The sequence below is a fragment of the Triturus cristatus genome, chromosome 7, assembly GCF_964204655.1.
Source record: "Triturus cristatus chromosome 7, aTriCri1.1, whole genome shotgun sequence".
NCBI classification, from domain to species: Eukaryota; Metazoa; Chordata; class Amphibia; order Caudata; family Salamandridae; genus Triturus; species Triturus cristatus.
The window spans coordinates 427,941,286-427,967,116 of NC_140590.1; the positions used below are offsets into that span (position 1 = coordinate 427,941,286).

At 41.0% G+C, this 25,831-nt stretch overlaps 1 protein-coding gene across 1 annotated transcript in view; it reads left to right on the plus strand.

The window, feature by feature from the left end:
* GLP2R (glucagon like peptide 2 receptor) overlaps positions 1 to 25,831 on the plus strand; it is an 883,434-nt gene that overhangs the window by 405,433 nt on the left and 452,170 nt on the right. Inside the window, exon 2 of the mRNA XM_085616722.1 lies at positions 23,496 to 23,592. Within this exon, the coding sequence (XP_085472848.1) occupies positions 23,496 to 23,592 (97 nt within the window). The remainder of the gene's footprint in view (positions 1 to 23,495; positions 23,593 to 25,831) is intronic.

Genomic DNA, 25,831 nt, shown 5'->3' on the forward strand with positions numbered 1-25,831 from the left:
TGCATATGGCTGGGTTCAAACTGGAACGGCATGGTGAGCAAAAAAATGATGGATTTAGGCCCAGATCTCTGTACTGGGGTGAATGTATGACATTGTTCTGCATTCTGTCCATCAAATGTTGTTTTTGCAATTGTCACCCCGAGTGGGAAGGGTATGCCCAGACGTGGTTCCCGTGCTCTCCATGCCACTGGAATCAAGCTATCCTGGCTGAAGAGGGGTGAAACCCTGAAACCGGTCCTAGGATGCTTGTTTCCAGTTCAGGGAGGACCTGGCTTGGCAGTTCGGGCTGGACTGTTCCCATGAGGCACAGGGTCAAGACTGATTTGCATATGGCTGGTTTCAAACTGGAACGGCATGGTGAGCAAAAAAACGATGGATTTAGGCCCAGATCTCTGTACTGGGGTGAATGTATGACATTGTTCTGCATTCTGTCCATCAAATGTTGTTTTTGCAATTGTCACCCCGCTTGGGAAGGGTATGCCTAGACATGGGTCCCGTGCTCTCCATGCCACTGGAATCAAGCTATCCTGGCTGAAGAGGGGTGAAACCCCGAAACCGGTCCTAGGATGCTTGTTTCCAGTCCAGGGAGGACCTGGCTTGGCAGTTCGGGCTGGACTGTTCCCATGAGGCACAGGGTCAAGACTGATTTGCATATGGCTGGGTTCAAACTGGAACGGCATGGTGAGCAAAAAAACGATGGATTTAGGCCCAGATCTCTGTACTGGGGTGAATGTATGACATTGTTCTTCATTCTGTCCATCAAATGTTGTTTTTGCAATTGTCACCCCGAGTGGAAAGGGTATGCCCAGACGTGGGTCCCGTGCTCTCCATCCCACTGGAATCAATCTATCCTGGCTGAAGAGGGGTGAAACCCCGAAACCGGTCCTAGGATGCTTGTTTCCAGTCCAGGGAGGACCTGGCTTGGCAATTCGGGCTGGACTGTTCCCATGAGGCACAGGGTCAAGACTGATTTGCATATGGCTGGGTTCAAACTGTAACGGCATGGTGAGCAAAAAAACAATGGATTTAGGCCCAGATCTCTGTACTGGGGTGAATGTATGACATTGTTCTGCATTCTGTCCATCAAATGTTGTTTTTGCAATCAGTTCAAATGATGGCACTGTCCGTCCAACTTTTTTAACATGTTTTTGAAAATACAAAATCTAATGCCCCCTACACCATAGGAGTTGCCTCCAATGGTGTGGAGTAATTCAAACATTTTTAATGATCCTTAACACCACGCTTTTCATGACAGTAAGGGAAAGTAAAAGCTGGCCATTCGACATCCCACTCTAAATTGGGCGAGTAGATAAATGGCCAAACCTCCGGCCGTGACTCACAAAACGGCTATGGATCAGGTTCTTATTCTGCACTAAAACATTAATAAAGTTGAAATAGAAACTAATAAAAATCCCAAAATTAATTAGAAAAGTTTAGTAAGCAAAGTGACACTAATATGACAAAGTTCGAAGAGAGCAGCAAGAGATATGAGTTTTTAAAGTTTTAAGTAGAAATAGCACAAAGAAACACAAAGTACTAATGATAGTCAATGGTCATGGCAGAACAGGACTTAGGTTTAATTTGCCCATTGACCGTGGTGGAGAGTGAGTTAACTATGTTTGTCCTTAACACAGATTTTGCCTTCTGATTTTAGTCCTTTAGGTCCCAATCCACTACAGGAGTACACTTCTAAAGCTCCACAGGGCCTTAGGGGAGGCACGTAGAAATTCACAGGGTGGCAGATAAAGGTTAATAGGAGGGTCCAGTCCATATCAGGCTGTCTATGTAACTTTGACAGGAGGTCAACAGTTGTACCATTGGACTCCACATCTTAGTCCTGGGTACAGAGAAAAACTGGGTGTAGTCTTCTACGCTCTTCTCAGGCACCAGGTTCAGTTCTTGTCTGATCTTTCACAGGTCCCAGAGTGTTCTAAAGTGGGTTCCTGGTGATGTTACATGTATGCCTGGCACAAGCTAGTGGGGGGAATGACCCATGGGCCCCCCATAAAATGGTGTAAAGTTTCCAATGGCTAACAAATCCACTTTGGGCATTTTGAAGATGGGCAACATTTTCAGCCCCAATAAACTCGGAGTAAAGGGGGAGTGTGTGCGGAGTTTACTATGGTAATCCTAGTATCTTCCCACATCAAAAACTAAAACCAAGTCTTAGGCACTCCCTGTACCCCCAACAAACTCCGAGTCTGGTCAGATACAGCTGAGCTTTTATCAACCAGACGGTCAATATTCACAAACTGCTTTGGCATTCTGATTCCCTCCTCTGATGTGCACCACGAATGTTATCTGAACAACCCCAGTAGATCTCCATCAGGATTTCACACTGTGAAATTAACAGGCCCACTGTGATTGAGGCTGGTCTGGCTGGAGACCTATATATATTTCGGACACAACCTTGGAGATTGATTTTGAAACGTAAATAGAAGTTGAATAATTGACCAGCCGGGTTGGAAGTATAAACTGCAGAGAGGTGAGACACATTTCTGTTTCACATTTAATTTTTAAGGGTTAACTTGTCATTTGCATGTTCAGAGTGCTTTAATTTACTACCCCTACATCCAATTTTAGGCGTGTAGATATTTAATACAGAGAACCGAACAGGTAAGACCCAACTGACAAACCATGCCATTTGGTGATTCACTAATGTTTTGGTATACATGTGTGTGCATGTGTTATTTGACGTTTAGACCTATTACTAAGTAGTCTGATACAGGTGTGCACATGTAAACACTATGAGGCCGATTATGATTGCGGAAGGACTGCCACTGCCAGCCATGCGGTGACAGTCCTTCCTCAATCCAACCACGATTTTCTCCACGTCACATTACAATGGCGGTGGGAGTCGCTTTTGGACCACGGCGAACGCAAACCGTCAAGAAATCTGAATGTGTACATGGGCCCATTGTGAATGATACATTTATATGTGAAAAGTTTATCCTGGCTTTTCGCTGGATCAGTTTTCCTGGTAGCAGAGTGATGGTTATTATCGATTAGTTTGGTGATTATTGATCATTGATTATTGACTATTGTTCCGACGAATTGACTATGTGTTTAACACTAAGAGTTAGGGTCACGTTTTATGTTGTCTGGAAGAACATGTACAGAGATACCTGGGAATGGAATTTAGAAGAGTGTGGGAAATGGAAATCACACTGCAGAAGTTTACTCATCTATTGTCGTGATACTGAGAAGCTACGGAGGGCTGGCAGTATCACATTAGGGACTATATCGTATAAGAGTAGAGTGTGAGTGACAGGAGAGGGCCCGCCTGTGAAACTTTGGCCTTACTCAAAGGAAGAGTATCCCTAGAGGAGTAACAGGGCCTCCCCGAGCTTGAGTGAAGAGTAAACAGTGGGTTTTTACTCTTAGTGACAGGAAGGAATCTTCTCTTTGTAGCGAGTGAAGAAACTATCTTTGGTTTAGTGGAGCAGACAGAGTAGTGCTGTTTTTACGTTGTTACTAACAAGAATTGTATAACGAAAGACGAAAACAGAAATTGTTGTCTTACCTTGTGAAGAGAGGGTCAGTAGCAGGAGCTGTACTGATGTCACAGAGAGCTGAGCTGGTATTGGTTGAAGCAACGGGTGTGAGAAAACTGCAGATTGTAGAAGAAGGGTCAGTAGAAGGAGTAATACTGACGTCACAAAAAAACGCACTGGCATTGGTCAGACAAGTGGGTGTGTTGAAAAGTTTTATTGGTCAATAGACCGGTAGAGAGTTGGTATTGGGTGGAGAAGAAAATACGTACTAAGCTCCGATTGGTTTGTTGGTGCGAGTCGCGCAGGTATTGGACGAGTGTTAAATAATAGGCTTGGTAAAATACAGAAGAGTTTTTCAATTTTGACAAGTGAATAAAATAAGAGAACAAAGAAAAAATGAAGTTGATTAACAAGATCAAGAATTTCTTTAAGAAGGATAAGCGCATAATAACTAGGGAGGGAATTCTTATGCCACATCCTAATACACCGGCTTCCTATATGATGATGGAAAGTGGATATCATACATGTGTATGGTTGGAAAATTGGGTGGAGTATAGAAAGATGATGGTGTTTTAGCTTTTCCCGAACATGGTACATTTAATGTAAGAGTTCTTCAGAATTTGAGAAACAGGATGAATTCATTGGAACCAAATCCTAGGTTAACACAGTATGAGGCTTTGGAAGAATGGGAAGTTGAGGCATTTGAGTGCGAGAAATATAGAGGAGGTATGAGAATCAATAGAGGATTTTTACCTAAATATCCCTTTGACACTCGAGGAGATCAGATGAAAAGATGGAGAAGGGCTGTAGTAACCGAGCGTTTATATCCAGTATTAGTGGCTGATGATCAAGAAGGGAGTAAATGTAAGGAGAAAACCAAACACATGGGTACGGCAGGAATAGGGTGTAATGAATCTGATGATGAGTTATTAGAGAACATTTTGATAAAGTGATCTCCGCCTTAACAGGAAAGTGCTAGAGATACCACTCCAAGTGCCCCCATGATGGGAACTCCACAAGTCCTATATGATCCAACAGTTATTCGAGCATCGCAAGAAAAAGAAAGGGATGCATTGAACAAAACCAAAGAAGAGATAATTCAGAAGATAAATCAGTTAGGCTTAAATGTGGAAGCACTAACAATACCAGTAACGATTAGTCCTGTGATTCCATTGTATGGTGACAAACGAGGTACACCCAAATCCCAAACTGTGGCACATTTCAGAATAGAGCTAGAAAAGAGATAGTTGTGATAGACAATCAAGTTAGTGAGTGTGAATCAAATGTTTCATTAATGGATCTCCCATACATTGAGGCTGTGACGGAAACCCCAAAAATAATTTTGCCCACAATTGTGAGAAAAAAAGTGCCAACTGTCACTCCAGTGGCGGGGGTTCCGCTGGATTTTCTCCTGAAGATCTAGAAGAATGGGCAAAAGGATTAGAAAAGAAGAAACCCAAAACTTTAGATGTAAGTAAGTTAAAGGTGGACTTGGAAGAAATGATCATTGATACAATAGGTCTTGATAGATTGGGTTCTTATGAAGATGAAGAGTTGTTATTTCTATGTAAGAGTATAACCTGGAGGGCAAAGAATTTGCATGAGAAAATAGCGGATGTGGTCTTAAAATGTGGAATAGATATAGAAAAATGAAAAGTACTGCAGAAACACTATAGAGCAGAATTTGCTGAAAAGGATGTAGAAAGCTTGAATGCGTCAGGAAGGAGATTGCAAATAAAAGAATTGATACACCTTTGAAAGAAATGGGGAGATGTAGATCGTTGGAGAAGTAGATGGACTAAGAAAAGAGAGGAGGCGATTGCAAAAGAGTTCTCTGCATTTCCTATGACAGAAGTGGAACAGGTTGAAAAGATGTGTCTGATGAGAGAAGTTCCAGGGGGTGGATATGTTCATGTTCCATGGAGCAGACAGGATATTTTGTGTTTTACAAATGACTTCCCGAGGTTGAGAAGAAACCAGTTGAATGGTACAAGCAGGTGGAGAGATTTGTTAAGGTATCAAAGGTTTTGTTAAAAGATTTGGATGGTTTGTTTGATATAGTGGTACCGAAAGATGTGTGGACGGAATGTAAGATTACAGTTGATTGGCCCACCTAAGAATATCCTAGAGGTGCGAGAACAGGAGCACCTTCAGAGGAAGTAATGGAAAAGTACAATCAGGTGATTACTTGTTTGAAAGAGAAAATTCCCCCTAAGGAAATAGATTGGGTTAAAATAGACAGAACAACCCAAGAACCTAAAGAGTCAGTGCATGCATATTACAAAAGGTTACTGCAGGTGTTTAAACAGTATAGTGGATTTGAGAACATCAGTGATAAAGGTATGGGACATTTTGTAAATAAATTTGTCTATGGATTAAGATCAGAAATTAGTCTGTTGATTCAGTAGCATATGCTTTGTTGGCAAAGCAATCCGATCGATTACAGTCTGAAGTATGCAAACCACTGCAGTGATGACATTGATGCAAAGCATAAAAAGTTAAAGGAGAAAATGATGTGGGCACAAGTGAAGATATCAGAACGCCAAGAAGCACATTCAATTTCCCAAATTGATAATCAGATGAATGGACAGAATCAGATTGGTCAAAATTTGAATGAAAGTAAAGGAAAAGGAAGAATGAGTCGAGAAGAAGCGAGAAAGAAATATCCTTGTCATGGGTGTGGAAAGCTTGGACTTTGTAACAATGAGTGTAGAAACCTTCAACATAATAATGGGGAAAATCAAATTTTAAATCCACAGATGCAGAATGGCGTGGTTGTGAATCAATAAAAACAGCAGCAGATAGTTATTCCTCAGTTACAGGTGCCTCAAGCCCCTTCACCCAACAATGTGAATGCTCACGTGCAGAGATATAGTGTGAGCATCGGATTTCGAGGAGAAAATTTTACGAATACACAGATCGTTCAACAGTTTTGGATGCAGAGTGATGCGGATGAATCAGGAATGTTGCAATGACGGTACCTGAGGGGGGAGGAGGAGTGCGTACTTGGTACCTCCTTGGCGGTAGATCAGTCATGTTCATTTATTGATGGGAAGGTCGAGGACAATGATATCACTTTCCTAGTGGACACTGGTGCTACCCGTTCTACTGTGAGAACAGCAGAAATCCCAAACCTACCCCTCTCGGGAGAAACTATCCAAGTTGTAGGAGTTTCAAATAAGCAGATTAGGACCCCGATCACGAAACCAATAGAAGTGAATATTGGAAATTTCAGAGACATACATCGATTTGTGCTTTGTGATTCGAGTCCAGTAAACCTATTAGTTAGTGACTTATTGTGTAAGATGAATTGTACAATCTTTTGTACACCTGATGGTGTAGCTTTTCAAACACCGGATGATGACATAGCTTCTAAAATGATGCTAGCTAAACAGGGAACAGAAGTGGATGAGATGTTTTCACTTCTTACTGAAAGAGATTTGCCTGACGAACTAAGCGATACAGTGAGGCCAGATGTGTGGGATTTTACAGGAAAAGAAATTGGTCTAATGGTTGAGGTAGACCATGTCAAAGTTATGGTAAAAGAGGGTGCAATATACCCAAACACCCCACAATATAAAATGAGCCCTGAAGTGAAAGCAGGAGTAGCCCAAGTAATTGATCAAATGATCGAAGAAGGAATCGTAAAAGAAATATTAGGCAGTCCTTGTAATTCGCCAATAATGGGACTTAAGAAGTATGGTGGAAAATATAGAATAGTACAAAATCTGAGGAAAATCAATAAAATAGGGGTACCTTGTTGTCCTGTAGTACCAAACCCAGCAGCGATTCTTTATCAGATATCATGGGATGCTCATTGGTATAGTGTGATTGATTTGTGCCACGCATTCTTTTCAATTCCACTGCACCCGGATAGCCAATATCTTTTTGCTTTCCGGTTTGAAGACTGTTTTGGCATGGTGCCGAGTTCCTCCAGGGTACACAGAAAGTCCGTCGATATTCAATCAGATTTTGAAAAAGTGATTAGAGACATTGGTAATGCCAGGAAATTCAGTTTTGGTTCAGTACATTGATGACCTATTGGTGGCATCAAAGACAGGAGAAGCTTGTGTCACTGACACAATAGCTTTACTGAACCATTTGGCAGAAGGAGGACACAAGGTGTTCCTAGACATATTACAATTTTGTAAACAAGAAGTTCAATATCTTGGACATAAGATAGAGAAAGGAGTCAGAAAGGTGACACCAGAAAGAATAAAAGTGATTTGACAAATGAGTTTGCCTAAAACTAAGAAAGAAGTGCGAATGTTTTTGGGAGTGGTTGGATATTGTCGCCATTGGATAAGTTGATTTTCACTACTGATTTCCAGTCACTTTAGAATCAGATAGAGGACCTCATTTTATTAATGAGATAATTAAACTAATTTGTGAAGCTTTCCAAATTGAGCAAGAGTTACATTGTGCCTACCGACCAGAGGCCTCTGGAGTGGTCGAGCAGCTCAATGGCACACTAAAATCCAGGTTAGGAAAAGTGTGTGCATTCACTTCACTGAAATGGCCTGATGCTTTGCCTATTGTATTGATGAGTCTTAGGAGCATTCCTGACCAAAGAACAGGATTAAGCCCTCATGAAACCCTCATGGGAAGAGCAATGAGACAAGCATGTATACCTGGAAACAAATTGATGAATATAACTGATGATTTAATATTGGACTATTGCAAAGGGCTGGCTGATCTGGTATGTTCTGTGTCTCACCAGGTTGGAGAAGATCCAAACGCAGCACAGCCAAATCAAGCTCATGATTTGTGTCCTGGAGACTGGGTCCTGATAAAGAAGCATACGAGGAAGTCGTGCTTGGAACCCAGGTGGAAAGGACCTTATCAAGTCATATTGGTCACAACAACAGCAGTAAAGTGTGATGGGATTCCGAACTGGATCCACGCAAGTCATACTCAAAGAGTCCCAAGTCCACCTGATCGACCAAAGCAGTAACTGGTAGAACAAAGAAAAGAACCAGAAGATGAATTTTGTGAAGTCGAAGAGATCAGAGAATCTGATTCTGAAGAACACATTGACGATGAACAACCAAGTACAAGTCAAGTAGAGTGGGCACCAGTTACTGGGACTGAAGAAACTGCTGTAAAGGCCAGAAGAGAGCTTGAACTTGAAAGACCAGAACAAAGTAAGCAAAATCCAGAAGAAACTGTTGTAGAGATCACAGATTCAGCCCAGCCAGCAATACAAGAAGAACTTATTGCAGGAGACTTAGATCAGGTTCAGTTACAAGAAGAAAAGGAAGGGAAGACTATTACTGAAGACAATTTAGATCAGAGTCAGTCAGAAGAAGAAAGGAGAGTAGAAAGTCAAGAACAGAAGCAAACAACAGAAGAAGAAAAAATAGAGAATTCAGAGCAAAATCAACAAAACGAAAGAGAAAATAAAAGAACACTTGAAATAGGTGAGGAAGGACAGTACACAAATAGAGTTAGAAAAGAAGATTGCTGGCCAAGCCGAGTAAAATGACTAAGGGCCAGATGTAGGTAATTCCGAAATACCTAGTCCTTAATAGCGAATTTTACCGATTCGCTATTAAGAAGTCAGTATTTCCGATGAAGGTAATAATCGCTAAAAATTACTGAATCGGAAAAAATCGGTAATATTTAGCGATTACGTAAAAATCGCTCAAAAAAAAATACTGATTCCCCATTACCGAATCGGTATCACCGATTCCTTAATACAGATTCGGTAATTAGCGATACGGTGTTTTTAAAAAATCGGAAAATGTTGAATTAGCCAATCCTGTGCTTCCTCATTACCTCAACCAGGAAGTGGCCACACCCATGCACCTGCACTGTTCCTGAAGTTGCGGGTGAGGCAGGGAGCACAGCAAACAACCCAGGAGCTACTCTTCCAAGTTTTTGCTGACATCACAGCCAAGATATGGACAAACAGGAGAGGGAAAAGGAGGCAGCTGAACGCAAGAGGAAACACAAATTTAGTGAGAGGGAGCTTGGTGTCCTTATTGAGGAGGTTACTAAGGACCATGACAAACTGTTTGGAAAGAACTCCCTGCACATGCCTGAATCTCAGAAGAGGCAGATATGGCTGGTCATCCAGGAGAGGATTAATGCCATCGGAGTAACCCAGCGCTCCATTGAAGAACTTAAAAAACGCTGGTATGACCTCAGGAAGCGTGCAAAGGAGAGGCTGGCAGAGAGAAGGAAGCAAGCCAGCCAGACAGGTGGAGGGAGAAACACAGCACCTGCACCAACTGTACTGGATCTCCTGGTGGAGTCCACCCTCCAGCCGTAGAGTGTGAGTGGAATTGGGCATGCAGACAGCTCAGCCAGAGCTGGCAACAGGCAAGGTAAGATGCATGCACAGCATGCTGTGCCCCCTACTCCCTAACCCCAATCCCCAATCCCCAATGAGGCAGTATGAATCCCACTCCAGTATATGTCTTACTACAAACCTGCAATGCATTATGGGAGATGTAGTCAGAAGTAACACATATCATAACAGTCAGTCCACTGAACCCAGCCCAAAGGCATGTGACACACATCAGCAATAAGCAAGCAGAGGACAGTCAGTTTGATTGGCAGTCATGAAATGTATTATTACGCAAATGCTGCCAGACAAGTGAGCAAATGTACATTCTGTCTCCACAGGTGAGCCATTGTGCTGGGCTGCAGCAGGGGACATGGGAAAGGCACCCAGGAGAGAGAGAACACAGGAGGAGGAGGTCTTGTCGCCTGCAGAACACACCACACCACCAGCACCACCACCATCTCCACCACCACCACCATCACCAACACCACCAGCATCACCATCGCCACCATCACCACCACCACCACCGAGAGCCAGGAGGCATACTGTGGCTAGCCTCCAGCAGATGGAGGTGCCCGAGGATGACAGCATGGGGGTCCAACAGTCCATGTGGCAGAGGATGCCAACAGTGCAGGCACACAGTCCCCCACTGAGCGCGCCCACACAGGTGCCAGACGCCGCAGAGCAAGGGCAGCCAGTCCAGTTTCACAGGACAATGAACAAAGTGTATTTGCTGGTCTTGAGGGGAACATGCTCAAGGTGCAGCGCCTGCAAGGCAAAGCAATAAGATCAGTCCAACGTCAGATGATACATATGAATAGACACATGCTGCAAATCGAGAAGGGTATCAGCAGCATGAACAATACTGTGGCTGAGGGCATGAGGGACATGTCCGAGGCAGTGAGGCTGCTGTGCAGCAAAATGGATGAGGACTGTTTGGCGAGGCGCAGGGAGAGTCAGAAACTTGACAACTACACTGAGTCGGTTAACCGCCTCTCCACATCTACCTCTCTGCTCTGCAGGTGCTCGGTGGCCATCCAGGAGGAGATGGCCCACTGCAGCTGTGATGTGGCAAGGGGGCTGGTCACAATGACCAGTGCACTGGAAGTGCTACAGACAAATCAGATAGCCACTACAGGTGCAGGTGATGGGGGGATAGTGAAGAGGCTACTAGCTGCAGTAGCATCACGCCCCCTATAACTGAGTCCAGGAGGCGCAGCAAACGGCACAGCACTGCCACAGGAGGACAGACTGCCAATGAGGACAGTGTGCCCAGGGAACGCAGCAGTGCTGCACGTGGGCGCAGGAAGTAATGCCAGCCATCACATGGTATAGCGAAATGGGTGAGGTAACCCATTTCGCCTTTGTAATCTGCATTGCATATTGGCCTGGCATGTTAAGCCATTCATGTTGTGGCGGTGTGCTATGCTAATAAAACACCGTCACACAATTACAGTAACTGGCTTTGTCTCTTTACTTACTTAGAAATAGTTGTGTGTGATCTCAGCCCATCTGTGTCTCCCATCTGGTGCTGCTGCCACACCTGCTAAGCTGTGCTCTGGCTGTGGACAATCCTCACCCTCGTCCTCGGAGTCCGTTAGTTCCACTGCTGTTCCTTTCTTTGTGGCAAGGTTATGCAGCATGGCACATGTTGCTATTATTTTACAGCAGATGATGGGGTGGTACTGACGTGCACCTCCACTTTTGTGGAGACAGCTGGACCTGCTTTTTAAGAGTCCAAATGTGCGCTCCACAAAGTTGCGCGTAGTTCTATGTGCCACATTGTATCTTCTCTCACTTGGGGTGGATGGGTTGAGGTATGGAGTCAGGATAAATGCCCGCATGGCATATGCGCTATCAGCTGAGTGATAAAGGAAGTGCCATTAATAACATTCACCAACACATTCATCCAAGGTATACATCAAGGTATGTCACATTGATTTACCTAGCAGGTATCCATCTTCAAATTCACCCCCAGCCAGACGTGTGTAGATCCCACTGTTCCTGAATATGTAGGAGTCATGGGTACTCCCTGGAAATTTGGCTACTATGTCAGTGATGATGTGGTCAGCATCGCATATTACCTGCACGTTGATGGAATGTGTCGATTTATGTACTCTGTAGCTGCAGGTGGACAGATTGGTATGTGTGTCCCATCAATGCACCCTCTTACATGTGGGAACTGTGCCTTTTGATAAAAATTAATCTTTTTTTTCTGCAGTTCTGCCTGTGTGCTGGGAAAGCGTATGTAGTGATGCATTCTTTGCATCATGGCATCCAGGAAAGTGTTGAAGAAACGGGACAGGCAACTCTGTGACACACCACCTGCCACAGCTATCACCCTCTGGTAACTACCTGATGCAAGTAGGTGCAGGCTACAGAGCACCTGAACATGTGTTGGTTTAGCATGCGCCCTTGGTGTCTGATGCTCCAGGAGTGGGTGCAGGTCCGTATCAGGTCTAGGATGGTTTGGGGGTCTAGCCTGTACCTCTCATGGATTTCAGCCTCAGTCAGTTGGAACAGTGTAACGCGCAGTCTGTACACGTGCTCCTCCCATCTCCAGATCCACAGTCCTGCTGCTTGCATACGTAGCCGCCTTGCAATGATGTAGAGGGCCGCCATTGTGTTCACACTGTTGCATTTTGGGGCTGTTTAAATGCAGTGCACCTGATTACCACCTGCTTTGAGTCAGTGGTAATTAGCGACTCCTAAATACCGAAAAATGGAAAAATCGGTATTACCGATTTTTGGTACATCGGTTTGCGAGTTTTTAAGGATTTCCTACTTAGCGAATCGGTATTTGGGGGTTTCGGTGTCTGCTAATCGCAAATTAAGGAATCGATAACTGTTTTCCCTTATTTTTACCGATTCCTTATTTGCAATGGCGTATGGTGTTACCTACATTGTACATGGCTAAATACAGGTCGGCAGCGCAGAAATTCGCTGCTTTTCTGCGTTACCGACCGGTATTTAGCCACCTACATCTGGCCCTAAGATACATCCTGAGAAGAAAACCAGAGAAAAGATTAGAACAAATAGATGATGTATCAAGTCAGGCTGAACAAGAACATACAAGAAGAAAATTATTAAGGTCATCAAGAAGAGTAAAGGTTCCAATTAGAAAGTATAAGGCTCCAGAGTGGACATACATCACTCTTGAAAATGTTGAAAATCTTGATCTAAATGAAGAACCAAAAAGTGGCACTTTTGAAGGGTCTGATGAAATAGAATTGAGACCACCTTAAAGAAAGACTTTTCCTTTTACAAAAAGGTGGATTCTATTGAAAAGATATTGAAACAAGGACCCTGAAGGAAAATCCAATTGAAAGTGCAAGGCCGTTTTGAAGTGTGGGATCACACAAAGATTTTACATATTTTATCTTAGAAGGAAAGTAAATTTAGAATTAATTTTAGAAATTTAAAATGGCAGAAGTAAAAGTGACTGGACATCCGAAATCGAACCTAAAACAATGATGTGTCGAATGTTGTCTATGTAGTATTACATTATTAATATTGATGTGGTTGTTATTAACACTTGTAATACATGTTCTAATGATAACTAATAATAAGAATAACACAAATGTAAGTGAGAAAGTAAGTGTGGTTACTAAGAAAGCTACTACTACAGAATTAATACAAGCGATAAAAGCATGTATTATCATGGTAAATCAAATAGTGATTCATCATTAAATGTATTCACTAAATTCTTCTATCACTACGTAGAGACAATGGATGTGAGTGATTGTTATGTTTGCATGAAACTTCCTACTTCTGTCTCGGAAGGTGTAACATATCATCACCTTCCATTAACTTATGGTGTGTCTTGTAGTGTTGTAACTAGTTTGTTTTATGTTATTGGTAAGTTGCAATATTTTTACAGTAACATGGATTTAGTCTTTTCTGAAATTCCTATTAGAAGAAATATTAATTGAGTACTTAGTGCTTGGAATGCACAGTTTATGGGAGAATACAATGAGCTCCATAGACATAACATACGCACACAGAATTAATCTAACATGTCTTTTGCGTGATGAAGAGAAAGATTTTATGAATTTAGTGGAAGAAAGAAGGCAGGATTTTCAAAAGAAAGCGGTTGAGCAAAGGTCTCATATACCTCCATGGGTAGCTTTAGAAGGGGAATATAAGAAAGGCGAGGCTCATGTTGCAATGTCCCTGGACATGGAAAAAATAGGGAAATTCTGTTTTCATAGAGTAAGGACTGAGTATAATAGTATATTCATTGGTACTAGTGAATGTGAACATACCTTCCTAATAATGGGGGATGGGGATTAAAAGGAGGAACTTATCCTGTATTTTCAAGAATGTTTCATGTGTGCAGTAAAAATGCCTATTATAGGTTACCTGCACGATGGTATAGCAGTTGCTATATTGCCATTGTATTCCCAAAGGTATATCATATTACTAAGAACAATGAAATGAGTGATATAAGCAAAGAACTAACAAGAAATAGGAGAGCAAGTTTTACTGAGATAGTAGGTGATATATTTGGTGCATTGACACCGTTAGTCAGAGTCACATTAAGTTCTCATAAAATACGTTTAATGTCCATTGTAGTTGACCGTTTATCAACTGATACTGCTGGAGGATTCTTAATGATCAATACCGGTATGGTTGCAATCAGATCTATGGTTTTACAAAATAGACTTGCCCTTGATAATCTTTTGGCTGAAGAGGGTGGAGTCTGTGGCATGTTGAAAGTTCAACACTGCTGTACATATAATCCAGATAAGAGTAAAGGTTATTGATAGATATATCAAGAATATTTCGAAGATTCATAATGATTTGACCCAACTGGAGGCCGACGGTGCATGGGAAAGATTTAGTAAAAGTCTTTCTAAATTAGATAATTGGTTTTCCACCTTTGGAAGTAGTTTATTAGGAAAATTAGTGATACCTACAATTTCAATAGAATTAATGATATTAATGATAGTAGTCACCTATAAATGTTGCAAGAGAAAATTGAAGACAAGGTCAATGATTGAAATGAAAAACAAAAGAATGAGAAGAAAGAGAAAATGGGAAGAGATTGAGTTAGAAAAAATGAACGACAATTTCTATGGAAGAATGAACGGGATGAACATAAAACAAAGAAATAAATAATGTGTAAAAAGAAATCTAGACAGTAATATATGATTGGCAATTGGTAATGATGAGTATTTTGTGATGGCTCAAAAATGCCATAAGAGAGGGATTGATGGAGCAAGGATTCAAAGAAAAGAAACTTGCTCGAAACAACCTCTTGTTAACAGGTACCAACAAGTAGGAATAGAGACTTGAAAGAAAATGAACGTACATACGACATTCATACACAGGGAAAAAAAGCTTTATGGTTGCTTAAATAACAAAGAATAATGTGCTACGTAAATGAAATCCCGCTTGAAACCGAAAATTGCCTTGCGCATGTGCGAACCTGTACCGCGTAAATAACCACGTGGTTAACTCATGTGAGAAGAAAAGTCTCACACATGCGCAAGGAGTTGCTAACTTTAGGTCTTGAAGTACAGCATCCCTGGCATATGCTTGCCTGGATTTTAAAAGACATTTTTTACTACTAACGCTCTGCTTAAAAAAGAAGAAAATAACATGGGATAGAGTAGAAGGTTGAGGTAAACAGTGATAATAACATATTTGAGAAATTAACATCTGTTTATGATTCTTTCATCAATAGGGAAAGTTTCGGCCCTGATGTGCTAAGCCAAACGAACAGATGGCGGGTGAAACGTAACGCAAGTTGAGTCCGTAAACTAAGATCAGGGAAATGACCTGCTGACCGGAACATTGACCGGCTGACAAGAACCAAGGACGTGTGCTTGGGAAAGTTCCTCAATTGAAAAATTATATAAAAATGTTATCTATCTATTTTGCGAAATGCATGGGAAAGGAAGTGCCCTGAAAATTGAATAAATTAAGTGTGAAGAGTTTACTAAACAAAGAATTAGTTAAGAATTTTGGGATGACCACATGAGGTGATGACAACTCTACAGCCCCGGCCAATCACAGTTCATGATTCACAGATATTAGCAACCTTTGAGGGTGGGACATGCAAAATTAAAGGGTATAATTTGAGTGACTTAAGCTTAAGATAGAGAGAGCTGCTACGAAGAGACGTTGATGCTGAGTGAGGAGTGGGCAAGAACTGCTGATGGGAAGAACAGACTGAGAAGATTCAATGCTTAAGACAGTCTAATTAGATTCAAGATTTGCGGAAGAATATCGAGGAGGGAGAGAGTGTAAGAGAGGGATGCTCTCCAGTGCGTCGGGTCCTAGAGAAGTGTAGTAAGTATAATCCTATCCTGCACCTGTCTTATAGGCTTTGTCTCCTGACTCTTAAATCAGGTGACCTCCACCAATCCTTTTGGTCAGAGGTTGGGTATCCCGTTTTCACTTAGGTAATTATCCTTTTATCTTAAATTTTGCAGATTCTTTGCAAAAGTATGAGTTATTGTGTCATTTGTCTCTTCATCTATCACTCCTAATGCATTGGGATTGTTGAATGTATCTGTGTATTTGATAAATTAATTTTCTCTCCCATGAAAGTTGATGGAGTTTGCACTTTAAATTTGTAAAAATGAGCGGTCATTTTGAATGAATTATTAGATAAATTCTATTAAATCTTACTTGGAGTCTGTGATAATTTTATTGAAAAGTTATAAGATAAATTTATGAATTTGTTAAAATCACCATCAACTACTTGACTAATGGTCCATTGACCAAAGGAAAAGTGTTGATCTGTGAAGATTAGTTAGGCATTGACTAATTCAGATCAAAGAAAATAAAACTTGACCATCAGCGAAACAGTCAGGAAATCTGAATGTGTATATGGGCCCATTGTGAATAATACGTTGATGTGTGAAAAGTTTATCCTGGCCTTTCGCTGGATCAACATCACTGGTCACAACACTGATGATATCATCCAATGGATTTGATAAGTTACTATAAGTTTTCTTACTGGAAAATATTCAGGAAGTGATGACCCATTTCAAGATCAAATGGAACTGGCATTATCATATGGGCCAATGTGCTGTGAATGCATATTATAATGTTTCGGTGCACCCTTGCTACAGGAACTAAATGAGCATTAGGTCTTGTCCTTTCAGCCTGCGTGGCTTTACTGTGTGCAGCCTGTATTCCATTGTCTGATTTGCACTATCGAGTGTGCCTTGAGCCTAGGAATCGGTTCAGCCTCTGGACATGGAAGAACTGGTGAACATCTTAAGTGCCCATTTGTACTGGTGTTCCTTGCGTTTGTCGTTACTTCAGAATGCATTCTATGTGCCTTCCTATAATGATGCTGCTCTGTGTGAATTGGATCCTGGCTCTGGTTTTGTGTATCTCTCACTGGCTGTGGTTACTCAGCTGTTGCGGTGGGGGTATGATGGGAACATGCTTCCTTCATAAACCTACTCCGAGGTGTGTCTCTGGGATCATCGTCTGGGGTTGAAGGGAACAGAAATGTTTTGTCTACCTTCGGGACACATAAAAAATCATCTATTACTTTTGGTGGGAACTTTTTAATTCAGCCTGTTTTTAACATACTCAGGGCCAGATGTATGACCATTCACTTTAGCGAGTCGCAAATTGCACCGAATTGTGACTCGCAATTTGCATCTCGCTGAAGTGAATGTACAAAGTGTCTCAGACACTGTTTGCGATTCCCAATGGGGTCGCAAATTGCATGCCTCATCAATATTTACGAGACAAGCGCAATTTGCTACCACTTTGGAAATGGCTAGCACTCACAGGGATGGTGGCCTGCTGGGTCAGCAGACCACCACATCTGTGACTGCTTTTTAAATAATTTGTATCCAACATAGGGATTCAACCATGTATTATGTGAATATATATGCACCCATGTGTGTGCTGCTATTTTTATTTTTATTTGAAGTGTTTAGTCATACGCGAAAAATGGTGCAAAAGGATCAGAGCTCCTTCTCTCAATTTGTGGGAAGGGCAATGTTTCAAAAAATTGTAAAATACCCCTCACACACTGAAACCTGATTCAGTGTCATGCTTCATCATTGGGGTCTTCCCGCCCCTCTATGGGATGGGGCGTGCTACGACTTACGTAGACGCATGAGCACTTTATTCAGTGATTGGTGAGTATCTGTAGTGCGTGGGATCGTGAAAAGAAAATGTGAGATGGTTAAATATTCTCTGACTAATGAAACGAAAATACTTTATTGTCTTCCCTGGCTGAGAATAGTAAAAGTAGGGAGGTGTAGATGGTGTACTATAATGAGTCACCTTCTACAAGGTCGACATGTTTCAGAAGCCATCCCCTTGGCTTTCTTCCTCTGGACCAAAAAAACGATCCCTGTTACACCTCAATGGGTGATAGAATAAATGTACATATGCCTGATAGTCAAAAACACTGTCCTTTGTTCCCTGTTATGGGAGTAGAAAAATATACCACTTGTATATCTTAAGAACCTGAAAAGAAAAATATTTTGGATAAATCATGGGTTTCATCATTTTTCTTTATCTATTCACATCACCATCACGTGGAAAGTTTTAAGATTTTTTGTGATATATTTCTCTCGTGCAACTCTGTTGTAGGTAATGGTACCATTTGGTAAATATCCTCTACTCATAATCATCTGAAAGAACACTCCTTGTGATTTCTAGTGCCCAATATCACATTTATTCAACATTCTTTCATACATATGTATCTCCTAGCAATATACATCTTATGTTACAATACATTCATACATAAAGGAAGTATTTGTACACTCCTATTAGTTAAATTTTTTAAGGGCAGGCAGTGCTCGATATTTTGAGCATTGATATACACGATGACTTTAGACACACATTTCTTTCTTTGAGTGACAGTGCAGGATTAGGTTCTCTGAAACCACATTGCTCACAATTTCACTTTGTAGGTACACTATCATAATACTTTGAGTATTTAGTACAAGGCCTAAACATACATTGTACAAATGTTGTTGTTTATTATTCGTCCATGAGGCAACATGGCTATCACATGGCTATCACAACAGAATAAACAATGTCAGTCTGGCTGAAGCCTCGACACAGCACACATGTTATTATGAATAAACATGCATTGCCATGTTCAAATCAGAGGAGGAGTGCTCTGCTGTTATTGCGAGGTTGCTGTTGTCAGAGTCTCAGCCCAGCTAATTCCTGTTTACCCTCTGCATGGAGGGATGTCCAACCTGTGACAAAGACAGGGACCTGTATAAACTTACCATCAGGTAATGGGGAGTTAGATCATCCAGTAGGGGATTCTTTGCAGAAATATTCGCCCTAGCACCTAATTTAGGGAGTGCATAGTAGGAGTATACAATACACAGCAGTTATATGCCAGTAAATATACACTGTTTTAGCACTGTGATGGGATCATTTATCTTCATTGCAGCACATATATTCTATACAAGAATCTGAATGGTTCAATGAATATTGAAACACCCTTTATATATTCCTTGGGTATTTTTCTGGGTATGGACGAGTGGCTGAATGAAAAGTTCTAGATCTGTTACCACGATTTCTTTGGGAGTCAGGGTTGTCATGTCCTGAGGATGCTCAAACCATTTGTTAAGTTACAAGGCTTAGAGGTACTCATGGTGGCACTGTGAGCTGGCAGCACTATAGGCCAACATATTCTGAGGGGGTGAATAGAATAAGTCTGGCACCATTCCAACATTTATGTTTCCAGCAAATGAATAGTTCCTACTGAGAAAGTGGAAACTGTATGACACATGTATACACAATTTTCCATACCATTTGTATGGGATGTCCTATCACAAAAAGCAGAACAAGCAGTTTGTGAAGCATATTTGTGAAATCACCCACATTAAGTCAATGGTATACTCTATTCTGTTACTGGTGTTGAGGTGTGTAAGAAACGTAGTTGTTCTGTAGACATTATTGAGATCAGAAACTTATCAAACTTTAAATACCATTCAGAAACATTGCTTGGTTATTATTTTCCCTAATGAGATGTGCCTGTTAAATACCTGATCTTACATAGAGAACAGTGGCACTTCTATAAATTAGCCCATTATTAGGTATGCACTTCCAAGCCCTATGAACAACCCTCCTTAGTATGTAAAACTACCCTACATATGTTTGTGAAATTAGCAAAATGGTTTGCATTATTTTTATCCTTGCTTTCAATCATACCGCGCCTTCAACCATCTGTAAGCGAGTCACCCAAAGATTATACGTTTGAAAAGCAGTAGGTATTTCCCCAGAACTTTTACGAAGGTTTTGGAAATAAATATTTTCACTTAATAAATCTCTAGTTTCTATAGAAACAGTTTATAGCACTACATGACAAATCATTAATATCAGAATGTACACAGAAATCCACAAGTGAATGTATAGTAAAGATAAGCTTTAGCTGTTTTCACATATTTTTGGTAACAGTTTTTTGATCTAAAGTGCAACCTGTTTACAACAAACAACTGAAACTCACCTGAGTTGCTCTCAGTCTCTACATTGTTTTAACGAAGTACTGCTGGCACTGAAACTTCACGATAGCTAACCTGTGCACTTCATATCTTTTACCATACAGAATGATGTTTGTCTTAAGTACTATACTGATTGTTTCGGAGGGGCAGTAGCTTGGATGATGTCATCAGTGATGTGACCAATTATGTTATTTGAGATGTCATCAATGATGTCAACATATGATGTCATCTAACATGTCACAAGTGTAGTTATATGTGGGCATCGAGCATTTAAAAAAATGACGAGCACCCACCAGGGAGCACCCCCGCAGCCCACAATTAACAAAAAGATGCACCAGATGAGCTCTGGGGCACCGCCATTTAAAGAAGTATCACGGCTATCTTCCCTTAGGGTAGTTTGGGACTCCCCTGCATCCTCAAAGTAAAAAAACAGAACGTTTGGGTGCCCAGGTGGGACTGAATTGACATCTTACTTTTTCGTTAAAATTACCATGGAGATTCAAAGGAAAATAAAGGTTGATGAGAAGTTATGGTTAGAAATTGTAATAATATCTTAATTGCATGTAGTTAGGTGAAAATGTCAGTCAAAGCATACCATTTAAACAAACAAAATCATTGAAATTCACCAATTATATATTTCTGAAGTAACTATAACTCTGACCTAAAGTATCTATAACTTACGCCCTCGCCATGCACTGATAATTACCTCACATATAAGATCAGTCATGATATGTTCTATCACAACATTGATAACATCATAGCAACATCTGAAATTACATCATTATTGATAGAACCTGGTGCATGGTGTGTGCGCAAGGTATAGGTACTTTAGAGTACAAGTAGTAATTGTAAAAGCTTTTTTTAAAAATAAAATACTTGCCTACATGGTAAAATATGGAATTGCAAAAGTACTACCCCTATACTTGTCGATGTAAAAACGGTGATACTTGCATTGTAATGACAGTGTTGCAATGGCAGTATAGCACTGACTCCATTAGACACTAACAGCCACTTCTAGAATTAGGGTGACCTCTAGGCTCTTAAAAATTGGGTTGTTGGTTGACTGGAATATGGGTCAAACAACAGGCAATATCCCTGGCAGGCTGAACCATAAAAAGATGCTGAATTAACCTGTGCTTATGAAGGGGTAGTCAGGCTTAACTTTGGGACAATGTGTAAACTATTTATGTAACACACAAACAGCAATGAAGTGAATACACAACCCAAGAAAAAACCCACACCAAATTAGAAAAATAGAGTACATTTTATTACTTTATTTGAAACCAACAGAACCGTAGTTATGAATTTTTAAATGTTTTAGTAAAAATCAGTACCTTAAAGATCAAACCACCATTTGCAGGCATCTAGTCACGTGAGACAGGATTAAAGTAAAAAAAATATGGTTAAACGCGATGGAGCGTGGGTCACATACAAGAAGTGGATTGGGCCATGCCAGAGCTTACCTTTGGACTTTTTTAAAAAGAAAAGTTCTGAGAAGTTAAAGTTTCGTGGGACGAGGGTGTAGGTAGTGTCTGAGGAGGGAGCGTCATCATCGGGGAGCCTTTGGGTGAAGCAGTGATGAAGATTTCTACGTTCAGACTTATTCTCTTTTTTTTAAGTTGAAATTCTAGAGCTGTGATGAGGCTGTAGCTGAAAACAGTTTCAGAGGCTTATATACTCCATTGTCAAAGGTTGCTGAACAGGATTTACTGTTACTGAGAAGAATATAGTGGGAGCAGCCACAAACTCGCAAAGTCATTCTGACCGGTGATGCACCTGGGGTGGATTGACAAGCAAGGTGGACCCGGTCTCCTCTCTATTCTCAGAGCAGTTTTTAGCCAACAGTTCTCCTCAGTTTTGGATGTTGGCTATCTGGGCACCTTTAGCACCAAAACAAAGGGTCAAGGACTGGTGGGATCCAACTTGGGGGTTCCGGACTCACTCGGGCTGGGTCCAGGTGTAGGGTCAAGATGGTGGGATCCTTTTGTGTCCCTTTGGCTCTGAACAGGAAGCCAGCAATCTAGCCCTTAAAGTCACTCTGGTAGTCCTGGGTTCAGGTGAAGATACAGGGCTCAAACAGCAGGGCTAGCCTCTAAAGGTTCAATGCAGGCTCCAGGTTGCAGAGCAGTCTTTCCAGGTACAGCAAAGCAGCCTCTCAGAGCGCACAGCAGGTCACAGCAGCAGGCAGTCCTCTGAGAGCCCTTGCAGAGGTCCAGAATGAATGTGAACTGAGGAGTGGGTCTGAGGTCCCTATTTCTATACACAATTCTGCCGTTGAAGTTTGGAGAAGTTTCTAGAGGTTTCTACTTTGAAGTGCATGGAATTTCCTGTCTCCCTTGCCCTCCATCCAAGAAGAGAATGTTTCATTAAAATTGCATAGATACCAAACATAAGCTTGCTACCTGGTCCTAAACAAAAGTTAAATGTATTAAGGCAGCCCAATGTTATCCTATAGGACAGGTAAGTCTTAAACTAATGACATGTAAAACTTAAAAGTGCATGTTTAACCTTTCAATTACAATGCACCCTGCGCTACCTAGTGCCATCCTTAGGTGTGACTTATAAGCAATAAACGGGGAGTTTAAAGCTTTGCAAGGGGGTTATGTTGCCGAATCAAAAGGAGAGTTTAAAACTGCATTCAGGCTGCAATGGCAGGCCTGGGACATATTTTAAGATGTTTTTTAAGGTGGCACAATAAATGCTGCTGGCCCACTTGTAGCATTTATTTTACAGGCCCTGGTATATGGTATACCACATTACAAGAGACATATAAGTAAATCAAATATGCCAAGCTGACAAGTCTAACAGCTTAGTCCATGTGGTACACCAATTCTCCACCCCTGGACTATCCTTTTAATAAGAATTATTTAACTAACAACTGTTATTAGATCCAGTCAAGTATTTCCACAGTGACATAGAGTCATTCTAACACCCAATGCTGACAGACTCTGGGATAATTCCCTGGAAGTTTAGACTAATGAACAAATACTTCTGAAACACTACCCAACATGTTGACTTCAGTCAGCATAGCTGAACATTTGAAATATCTTAACTATAGATTGGTGGAGATTTATGGGACAACCTTTAACTCCAATAATGTGAGGTGCTACAGCCTTTGAGACAAGGATTCTTGGTGCAATCATATTTTGTTTAAAAAAAGTAAAACCCCATTCTGTAGTTATTTAAATAAATATCATTCTGTAACGTAAAAGCCATTTTTGGTAATAACTTTCCTTACTTTTTTATGTTTTATTTGCACAGGTTAATGGATCTCTCTTAGAAGATATGACACAACATTGGTCTGAATATAAAAAAGAGTGCCTGAGAAAGTTAGAATCTGACATTACTGTTAAAAGCGGTAAGTTTCCTACCAAATCTTCTAGTACATATACACAGACACACACATTAAGGTTCACAACTTTTGATTATTTACCTTCCAACTATATGTGCATTGTCATTATTGCTAAGTGATTGGTAGATATGCAGCTTCCTTCTGAGTGTGACTTGCAGAATATTGGTTTAAATGTCATCAATTTACACTATGATTTGTTCTTTCTGAGGTCGATATAAAGAATAACATCCTATAGATAATATATTACAATAATGAAACGTGGCCTGCATAAGGATATTTTTTTTATTCTCTTGCCTAAAGAAACAATGCTGCAGCTGTAACTCACAAATCCTTTTCAATTGCTTTCACTGGGCTTCTCCCTCAAGCCAGTGTTCCATGAATCATCATAGAATAATCCCTACTGCACTCATGATTCCATAAATTGAACACTTACTAATAAGCTCACAACACATCCCACAATCTTATTGTGCACATCTTCCACAGACCAGTGCTAGACTAAATTGAACAACCATCCTGGGGTAAATTTAGTCCTAGGATTTCTTCCTCTCATAATAGCAAAAGGAGACAACTGTGTTGCTTCATTATTTGTGACTATATTAGACCACACCATTCCCCCAAGCTGAGTGGTCCAATCCTCTTTGCTTGCCATGGCCGACTGTATGGTTCCTTTGATTACGTGGTTAAATGTTTCAACCATACTATGACCACTAGGATTGTGTAAAGAGGTTGTTTTATGTTTCACACCAATACGTTCAATGTAAAGATTTGCTTTAATTGAAAGAAACTGTACTCTGTTATCATTTAAAAGAGAAGTTGGAATTTACTCCTAGGTAGACATCTGATGAAGAAAGTCCAAAACAGAATCAGCTTTATCCACAACTTTCACAATGGGCCAATGTGAAAACAAATCAACAAGAACAACGGGGCATATCAACAACAACCGGCGATAATTATCGCTGAGCGCAACTTAGCGCTCGGATAATTATCGCCGGCTAGCGCCGATTGTTATCGCTGAGATAGCGTGCTATTAGCAACGCTTATCTCATCAGCGATAAAAATCCTAGCGCTAACTGGCTAACGTGAGATTATCGCTGGAAATCCAGCGATAATCTCACGTTAGCTAGTTGATAGGGACTCACAAACTTAGCCATGATATCCACCTTCCATAGGATATCATGGCTAAGTCAGTCCTGAAGCAGGCGTCAGGAAAGTAGCGATAACAGGGGTTATCGCTACTTTTGCTGACGCTATGCTTCATAGCGTTAGGCTTGCTGATAGGAGAAATGTCGCTTAGCGACATTTCTCCCGTCATGCCAGGTCAGGAACGCCCACTTTGCATCTCATTAGAGATGCAAAGCTGGGCGTTAGGAATCCTGATGCTCAAGCAAGGTTTCACGCGTTAGCGTGACCTTGCTGATTAGGCGATAAAATTATCGCCGCTTTTCGGCCGAAAACGGACGCAAAAGCGGAGATAATTTTTTATCGCCTGCTTGTTGATATGCCCCTAAATTATACTTCTGAGGATTCCCAATAGGCCCCACAACATCTATAGCAACAGCTTCCCTTGGATGTTCAGGAATCATTTCATTACTCATTAGAGGTTTTAAAGCTTGAAATGATTTATCTGCCTTGGCACAATTTAGACATTCTCCCACAAACATTTCCATAGCCTGATTCAAACCAGGCTGCAAAAAATTAAATCACTGTTGATTTAGTTCTAGTGATTCCTGAATAGCCCTTGTGATCTAAACTAATAGCCATACCCCTTAATGTACGTGGAGGTATAACTCTTTTTTCCTCTCAAAATTGTATCATGTCCACCGATAACTCAGACCTAACCTCCCAAAATGGTCTAATGGTTTGTTCCATAGATTTCTTCCTTTTAACAGCTGGTATGCCACTATTGTTTACTAATGCAACCTGATACCTATTCCAGCAGTCATCTTCACATTCTTTTATGGAAAGTTTCATTCTTGACAAAAAACCAGCCACAGCATTGCCTTTACCAGGTACATACACCACTTTGTAGTTATAATTTTACGTGCACATGGATTACCTGGCCAATCTGGCAGATGTGTTTAAAGTGATTTCAGAACTCAAAAAGCTAACAAGAGGTTTATAATCACGACAGATAATGCCCCCAAACAAATGCTCTAAAATCATCCAAAGCCCAAGCACATGCTTGTTTTCATGCTCAATGATTGGGTATTTCTATTCAGCGGGTGACAATGGCCTTGAAGCATAT